At 50.7% G+C, this 9,225-nt stretch overlaps 1 protein-coding gene across 1 annotated transcript in view; it reads left to right on the forward strand.

The window, feature by feature from the left end:
* TET3 (tet methylcytosine dioxygenase 3) overlaps positions 1–8,597 on the forward strand; it is a 133,694-nt gene extending 125,097 nt beyond the window's left edge. The window contains exons 10-11 of the mRNA XM_027855621.1: positions 1,481–1,820; positions 2,625–8,597. Coding sequence (XP_027711422.1) covers positions 1,481–1,820; positions 2,625–4,459 — 2,175 coding nt within the window. The 3' untranslated portion in view covers positions 4,460–8,597. The remainder of the gene's footprint in view (positions 1–1,480; positions 1,821–2,624) is intronic.
* Positions 8,598–9,225: the final 628 nt, after the last annotated feature.

Consider the following 9,225-nt stretch of genomic DNA (forward strand, 5'->3'; position numbering starts at 1 on the left):
CTATAGGACTTGAAAGTCTGCAGAGTGCCTTGTAAACATTATCTCATTTCATCTTCACAACCACCCTGGGAGGAAGGTGTTATCTTTACTCTAATTTTACAGTGAGGAAACTGAGGTTGTGAGAGGTTATATGGCTTATCTAGGGTAAGTCAGTCATACCACTGATAATTGTCTAAAGTGCTCTCATCTATCCATCCTTCCATCCATCTATCCATCCATCCATCTAGCCTGCTGTTTTGATAAATACATACATTTCTTAATATACACATGAATATGTATGAATGCACATGTATGTGTTCATATGTGTATCAGTGTGCATGTGTGTATCATACTCACATGTGTATATATATTGTGCCAATATGTGTCACTACACATAAATGCCTATATATATCAGTACATATGATTGTGTGTGTTTATACATAGACATGGGCATGTGTGGATGTATGTGGATATGTATTGATGTATACAGCTGTATAGATAATTGGTTTTCCTTTTCAAAGAACTTTTCTATAACATGGTAGGATCTAGCAGAGTTTACTGGCAGCTATCAGAAGCTTTGGGAAGCCCAGCTGCCCTCTATGCCTAATGGGACATCTGGAGAGGGAGTCAGCGTGCATGATGAAACCGTCATCCCCGCAGGCTTATTGAGGGAAGAATTCGTTTATTGAGTACATGCTATAGGAGGAGGGTCCACATTGGACAGGAGGCCCGGGAACCAGGAAAAAGGGAGAGCAGGAGATCAAGGCAAGATGCAAGCAGGGTCGGGGGTACAGGCAGGTAGGCAGGAAAAAAGGAGCTAGAGAAAAACCAAGAGGACCTAGATCCAGAGGCTAGCTCCCAGCTCGGCCCAATGTTTTGATGCCTTTCCGATTAAGGTAACACAGTTCTCCAGCTAGGGGTGCTGTGAGAACAGGAGATAGGGATGATAATGATGACAGTGATGGGAGATAGATCACGATGACGATGACGATGATGATGATGATGATGACAATGATAATGACAACTGACATTCCTATGAATCTTCAAAGTTTGCAGAGTCCCTTTATATGCATTGGGATTTGTGCGACTTCTAAGATCCTTTTCAGTCTCCCAAAGGCTTCTCTGGATTCTCTGAAGTCCAGAGGTTTCTCCCTCCACCTCCTCTCTAGTGCCTGTCCCTGGGTTCCATATATCTCATTGGCCCCTCACAACCCTATGAGGCAGGTGCTTCCCCATTTTGCAGATGAGGAAATTTGACTGAGATAGGTTAAAGGGCTTACCCAAGGTCACACAGCTAGGAAGTGTCAGGGGTGGGATCTTAACCCAGGTATTGAGTGCTCCAGCCTTTGAACAGAGACTATATCTTTGTGGGGGCCAAGAAGGCATTGCCTGAGCGTGGCTGTGGTGTCCGAAGTCCTCAGCCCCTCGAGGCCCTCTGGCCTTTCTCAGTCCCCCAGTGACAGCGCCGCCTTGTCCTGACCTCCTGCTCTGGCCCCCGCAGGTATGCACACTGACCAAGGAGGACAATCGCTGTGTGGGTCAGATCCCAGAGGACGAGCAGCTACACGTCCTCCCCCTCTACAAGATTGCTAACACAGATGAGTTTGGCAGTGAGGAGAACCAGAGGGCGAAGATGGCGAGTGGGGCCATCCAGGTGCTAACCGCCTTCCCCCGTGAGGTCCGCCGGCTCCCTGAGCCTGCCAAGTCCTGCCGCCAGCGACAGCTGGAAGCTCGCAAGGCAGCGGCCGAGAAGAAGAAGCTCCAGAAGGAGAAGCTGCTCACTCCAGAGAAGATCAAGCAGGAGGTGCTAGACATCCCCGAGCTGCTCCAGACTGATCCAGGTGAGTGCCTGTGCGGGGCAGCAGCGGGGAGGCCCTGCCAGGAGGTCCAGCTGCCCTGTGTCCTGGAATTAGTCCCTCTGTCACCAGGGACTTCTTGAGGGAGCCTTCTGACAGTGTCAGCCTGGTATTAGTGAGGAGGAGTGGGCAGGTGGATTTGGAAGTAAAGGGGCTCGAGTGGGGAAGACCTGGGTGCGAGACCTGCTTGTGACTCAGACCAGCCGTGTGACTCTTGGACTGCAGAGAAGGAGGCAACCTGCATCGGTAGAGGGAATTTCCTCACCCGGGAGTTGTCCGTGCCACTTCTATCACAGCTCTAGTCTCTATGCCTAAACAAAAGCTCCCAACCGATACTTTTTTAAAGAAAGAAAAATATCAGTGACATGTTTAGTCCTGTCCCTGTTCATGCAGAGCCCTGGCCCCTACTTCACTACCTGCCAGTGTGCTCTGGCAACTGAGGGACAGCCAGTGCCCCTGGGGGGAGGGAAGGAGAGGGTGCTGGGCAGGGCAGCGGGTCTCAGGACCTCAGCGCCTCTGGAGCCAAAGACTTGTGAGCCAGCACAGAGGGGCCCAGAAGTGCGCCTAGCTGTCCTGGGTCTGGACTCCTCCTCGTCCTCTCAGACAGCTAAGCTTACTCTTTTTCCTCGCTTCAGTGGACTCAGCTGGGGGCCAGCTTTGGGGGAGAGCAGGATCTCCTCTGCTCAGGAGGCAGGTGCATGGGTGGCAAGCCTGACTCCAGCCCTCCTGGGCCCTCGGGCCCTCCCGGAGCCCCGCTTCCCCTCCTCACTGACCTCACTTCCTTTCCAGGTCTCTCTTTGAAGAATGGGCTCTCCCAGCAAGCTCTGAAAGCCTCCATCAAGGTGGAGCCCTCCAATCACTACAGCTCCTTCAAGTACAACAGCAACGCGGTGGTGGAGAGCTACTCGGTGCTGGGCAGCTGCCGGCCCTCAGACCCCTACAGCGTGAACAGCGTCTACTCTTGCCATTCCTACTATGCACAGCCCAACCTGAATCCTATCAACGGGTTCCACTCCAAGTTTGCTATTCCATCCTTCGGCTATTACGGCTTCTCCCCCAGCAGCTCTGTCTTCCCCTCGCAGTTCCTCAACTACGGTGCCAACAGCCGAGGCCCCGGCAGCTGGGGAGGCCCCATTGGGGTTTTCGACAAGAAGCCGGAGCTCCAGGCCTTGCAGAGCAGCCTGACGCAGGCCTATGGTGGCCCCGAGTTTACTGAGCTGCCAGGCCAGGCTGTCGGCAGTGACAGCCACCATACGCCTCACCACCAGCCTGCCTATCCAGGCCCCAAGGAGTATCTGCTCCCCAAGGGCCACCGGATTCGCCCCACAGCCACAGACCCCTCCCCCTTTGCACAGAGTGGCCCCTGCTTTGGTCAAGTCATCAAACAGGAGCCATGTGACCGCCTGCCCCAGGCTGAGCCCCTCCCTGGGGTCCCTGGGAACATGGGCAAGCCCCCTGTCCCTGAGGCCTCCCAGAATGGGACCAAGGAGCACCTGTGGGGGGGTGCCCTCCCAGGCAGCCAGAGCGCTTCTCCAAAGAGGACTAACGGTGTGAGTGGGGCCTGGGGCATGTTTGCTCCTGGAGAAAGTTCTGTCCTCCCTGACAAACTGGGCTCCTTTGGTGCTAGCTGTCTGCCAGCGGCCCGTCTCCCAGACAGCCAGTGGGGCCTGTTCCCCCCCGAAGGGGGGCAGCCACCCCAGCAGCCACCACTGGGTCCTCCCAATGGAGCCGGCCTGCTGAGCAAGGCTTGGAGCCCTTGCAAGTTTCGAGACAGTACTGCCACCTTAAATGGGCCAAGCCTGGCAGAGAAACCATGGAGTGTGGGACCAGACTTCAGCCCTGCTCTCAAAGGAGGTCCAAGCTACTCAGAAAAGCTCTGGGGGCCTGTGAAAGGGGGCGAAGGAAGGACTCCAACCCCCGTGGGGCCTGGCCTGTCTGATAAAGCCTGGCCCTCTTTTGGCATGTCCCTAGGTTCTGGGACCCTAAAGCCCGACGAAAAGCTATGGGACTCCTTGAGCCTCGGGGAGGTGCCTGCCGAGGAGCCCTCAGACAATGGGGCAGTGAAGGAAGAAGAGGTAGGTGGTGCTGGGGGTGGCGGCGGCGGCAGCAGCAGCAGCGTGGGCAACAATGTAGAGGAGGAAGATGAGGAATTGTGGTCTGACAGTGAACACAACTTCCTAGACGAAAACATCGGCGGCGTGGCTGTGGCCCCCACCCACGGGTCCATCCTGATCGAGTGTGCCCGGCGTGAACTGCATGCCACCACCCCCCTTAAGAAGCCCAACCGATACCACCCCACCCGCATCTCGCTGGTGTTCTACCAGCACAAGAATCTCAACCAGCCCAACCACGGCCTGGCCCTCTGGGAGGCGAAGATGAAGCAGCTAGCCGAGAGGGCCCGTGCCAGGGAGGAGGCGGCACGACTGGGCCTGAGCCATCCAGAAGTCAAGCCCTATGGAAAGAAGCGCAAGTGGGGGGGGACAGCCGCCCCAGAACCCCAGCAGGAGGAGAAGAAGAACCCAATCCCCACCCGCCACGTGCCAGCCATCACCACCGACTCGGTGGTCACTGTCTCCTCCTACGCCTATACGAAGGTGACGGGGCCCTACAGCCGCTGGATCTAAAGCATGGGGGAGCCATCTTACCTCAGCATCCATGGCCCCAAAGCCCAGGGCCACCATTGCGGTGCTTTTCCCTTGCCACCTGGGCTGGAGAGCCAAGCTGGACAGAAGTACTTCTATATGTATATGGAGCTACCACACCCACATATATGTATAAAGAATTCTGCTCCAGCACAGACCTCACCGGAGCTCCCCCTTCTTTCCTCTCCTCCCCTGGCACTTTGAGGATGAGCCTGTGGCTGTTGGAAGTTTTTCGGTAATCTTCGTATTTATATCTCCACATTGGGTTTTTCCCTTGGTCGGGGACTTTGATTTTATTTTTAAGAATCTGTCCTTGTATATGACAAGAATGGAAGAAGAGTTTATAGCATCCTTTCACAAAGGAGTGGTTTTTAATTGCCATTTAAAATGTGTATTTATTGGATTTTTTTAAAAAAAGGAACAATGATGACAGTCACCTAGCCGGCAAGAAAAGCCAGAATTCCAGACAGCTTCTGTTCCCATCAGGAGGTCTTTGCTGGGAGTGGAGCATTCATACCGCCTGCCACGCCCCCCCAGAGCTGACAGACCACTAGTCTGTGTCTCTCAAAGCAAGTGCAGATGTTCAAGCACCACTTCCTTTCCTTCTGGCAGATACACTTCTTATCACTTTGTGGGAAGCAAGCCCATCGGGGCAGGATGGGGTGTTCCATCGGGGGCTGTTGGGAAATCTGCCAGAGCCCCTCCACAGGCTTCTTCATCCCCTGCCTTCCAGTCCGCAGCAAACGCACCATACACCTGAGCCACCTGAGAGATGCTGGGGTCGGCTGCTTCAGAAACCAGGCTGGAGGTAGACACGTTTCAGGCCTGCTAGTCTCCACACTGAATATTCTTTGTCCGTTATTTAGCGAATCCCGTTTTGTCCTCGGTCACCAGGTAGCACTCGATGATGGAGTTGCAGCTGCGGTGGAGAAAGGATGCTTCCTTAAAACAGCCACTTCAGCTGCAGTGTGCAGCTACTTGACATGATACTTGGGGCTGATGGAATCCGTCTAAATCTTAACAGCAGTTTTAAGAAGTCCAACCAATAAGAACCCCCTCCCCTCATGATCTATGCTAATATGGAAAAAGGGCTACTGTATCTTTAAAAAAAAAAGGCAAACAAACTGTGAATAGTTGCTCTGTGTATATCACTGTTGCAAAGTCTGGTGCTGTCTAGGATTTTGCTTTTGACTCTCCAGTCTGAGAGAGCTGGGCAAACCGGAATAACAAAAAAGCAACTTGGAGATCCTCATTTCCTGGATTTTTACTTTGGACCATGGTGCACGCGGCATCCTTGAACCACCTGCCCCACTCCGGCCCTGGGGCCTGGGAGGTGGAAAAGGGTCATTCCTTACAGATGCAAATTCAACTGGTTGCTACTTTGAGGTTTCTTTTCCAGCTGGTGCCATCTCCCTCTCTCCCTCTTCCTCTCTTCTTCCTCTTCCTTTATGTCTCCTCCACTCCTCCACCCCTCCCCCCTCAACGAAAGAAGAAAAAATAATCCTTCAGTTTTCCCTTTTAAAACTGGTGCATTCAAACGGCTCGTTGAAACCAGAAGTTTCAATTGTTCAGTTGAAACAATAGGTGCTTACTTTTTTTGCAACTTTGTTCTGAGAGCCTGCAAAAAGTGGTTGGGACCCACAGGTCAACAAGCAATTGATCTGTAACGAACCAGACTCCTGGGGGAGGGGGTGTGAATTTCTGTGGTATTAGCTAAACTTGCCTGGCGCTAACTAGCTCCCCCTCCCGGCCCCCCCCATTCAGGAAGGCACAGGTGGGCGGGGCAGGGGTGCCCCACTCCTGGCTGCCACCGCTGCCTCCTTACATCAGCCCACCTGTGGACCTGGCCCCTCCCCACGGGTGAACCAAAACTGAGCCCTAAGAGAATTCCGTCAAGTCCTTTTTCAGCGCGGCCACAGCTGGCAGTGGGTGACAGTCTGTTCCCAATCCGGACAAAACCAGATGGATGCGACAGTCCACTTCGCGCACTTCTAGGTGCCTTTCCCTGAGAGCTGAGAACTGAATCCAATCCTTTGTTTACTGAAATGTTCCTGGAGCACTGGCAGAGAACCTCTGTGAGACGTCCTGAGGGAGCATTGGCGTGGTCTGATTTTAACTGTAAATAGTGAAAGATTTTTTTAAAGCACTTTCACCTAGATTTAAATAGCAACTTGAAAAAAAAAAGCAGTATGTTTTAACAGATGATAATGGGAGACCTGTAAATAGTAGCTGTGTATTTAACGTGCTTTTTGTCCACCTTTTTTTTTTTTTGAAAGAAACCATAATCCGTAACAGTTCTTTTTACAGGATAAGAATGAGTGCTTTTGAAATCAATACCCAAGAGCCTATCGGGATTGAGGATGGTTCCAGACTCAGATTTATAGGAAATCCTGGGCACTCCCCGGTGCAACGTGACAAAAGCCTTTAAAAGGATTGGCCGACGCTGAGCATGCTAATTTTCTAATTTTGAGGAACCAGTCGGGGCAGAGCAGTCCTTTGGATGCTAGCTTGCTTTGCTGTGTATGCAGGTCTCGTTCAACTCTGGACTTAGGTAGACAGACGCAGGGGTGCCTTGAAAACTTCATTTTAAAATCTCTCTGAGAGCGAGTTGACTATTTTTAAGAAACGCTTTGAGAATGTGACCTTCTGTTTCACCTTTAGACATCCCAGGTGGGTGGGGTGGCTTCTGGGATGGGTTTGGAAGGTATTTCCAGTATGACCCAGGGGATTCTGATAAATGGCATATGTGACTTACTCTTCCTAATGTTACTTCTCCTTTGGTTTCACCAACCTGGTGGCAAAGTCACAAAGAGAATGGTGTCCGAAAGGAGAAGTTAATCCAGCTAACTGCATGTGTCTTTTCTATCCCAGCCCCCCAGCCCAAACAACTTTTGCTTTCTTAACTTTTAGACTAGAACACAGGCTGTTCAGAAAAGAGAAAAAGGGGCAGCCTCCATTGGATGGCTCCATCCCAGATAAAACGGTGTTTTGATGGAAACGATAGTACTTTTGCAATGTTCAAAACCGTGCTGTTTTTTACACACTACATATATAACCTACCTCAAATCTCAGTCATTAAAAATTAGCATGCTTTAGACTTATATTAAAAAGAAAAAAAAAAACTATGCACAGCTATTTACCCCACCCTTGCTGCTGAAGGTTTCTTAAAGAGAAAAATCAATTTTTTTTTATTTTTTACTGGCGCCATCATTTTTGTAAGCTCTGAAGATGATTAACAGACATCTTGATCATGAGAAAGAAAAATGAAAGCCATTGCATCTAAAGAACCTTAACAGCATGACCCAGTTTTGCTCAAAATTCACCTAATAAGAGTGACGCGAGATTCATGGCGTTTTTATCCTTGGATCTTTCCCCTTTATTTTGGCTCCAAATGCCATCTGTACTCAATGCAAAGTTGAGGTTCGACTGTCAAAGGATGGACTTGCCCAAAACTGTGCTTCAGGTTTGGGGGTGGGGGTGGTGTGGAGAGGGATCACTGTTTGCAGCAGGTTATCATATAATTGGTGCTAGAGCCTTGAACCACTGTCTGACCATTGGACATCTGAATTAAGCTGTTTTTGTGGGGTTTGTTTTTCATTGACTTTTTTTTTTCTCCTTTCTGCAGAACCCAAGGTTCCTAGATTCTAGTTTCCCCTCTACTGCTTTGCCTTCTTCCTGAGACTACAGTGGTGGGGGTGAATAGACATGTTCCCCCACTATCAAAAGGGCCCTCATTGTGGCCATCCCTGTGTGTTATGGGATCAGAGAATCCCACAACTGGAAGATTCCCCCCCCCCCAAAAGGACCAAATCTTAATTGCACTGCATGTATTATACCAAGCAGAGGAGGGTGTGCAGAGATCAGAAGAGGGTAAACAGTTCACTGAGAGGAATTCATCCAGCAATATTTTCTTTTTCAAGTTCATCACCACCACCGTATCCCCAAACTAAGGCATTGCAGAAGGAAAACTAAATACACATACACACACACATAGATCCCTGATGTGCCTCAACCAATATCTCTTCCCTTTTATTACTGAAGTATGCTCTATGGACTAGGAAGCATATTTTTATGAATTGAAATATTCAAAATAAAATGGTGCTATGGTGTTTTAACATAATTGTCTCCCTATCTGGTTTTGCTGAGGTGCTATGTAACCTATCTCAAACCACATACCAAACAAAGACGAGGGGGCCTCCCTGCCCGTTGGCTTTCTTTTCCTTGTGGTGCTATCTCCTGGGACCTCTGCTTTGGCAATGAATCTGGACTGCATAGTCAAATTGCTGTTTCCCTCCCGTCAGTGTGAAGTGAGAGCCAAGCTCTGCCATCACTTCCCTTGCTGTTGATGGAAACATGCTTAGTTCAGGAAGGACTGGCCCACCTGGAGTCTTACATTCAGTCTCTGGGTTCTAAACCAGTCATCCCATGGGCTAGTTACAAGAGAAGGTGCAGAGTGCTAACTTTGGGATGAGAAAGGTAGAGAACTCTTCCTTCTCTTCGTTGAGCTCAGCAGTCATTCTTAGCCCCCTTCTCTTCATCAGGCAACCCCTCCCACTTGCAAAGATAAATTTCTCAGGGAGGCCTGGGGGGAGGGGGGGGAGTTTGCATGGGAAAGGTGTAAACCAAATGGGACACCTTCCCTTCCTTCCAGGAGCTCAGTTCGCAGTTGAAAGGCAGGAAAAAATATTAAGTCGCTCTTCCCACTCTTTCCCCCACACCCCACTCTGCTCCTTTGGGCCCGGCGTTGC

Source organism: Vombatus ursinus, unplaced genomic scaffold (genome assembly GCF_900497805.2).
Source record: "Vombatus ursinus unplaced genomic scaffold, bare-nosed wombat genome assembly UNPS02010980.1, whole genome shotgun sequence".
In the NCBI taxonomy this organism is placed as follows: domain Eukaryota; kingdom Metazoa; phylum Chordata; class Mammalia; order Diprotodontia; family Vombatidae; genus Vombatus; species Vombatus ursinus.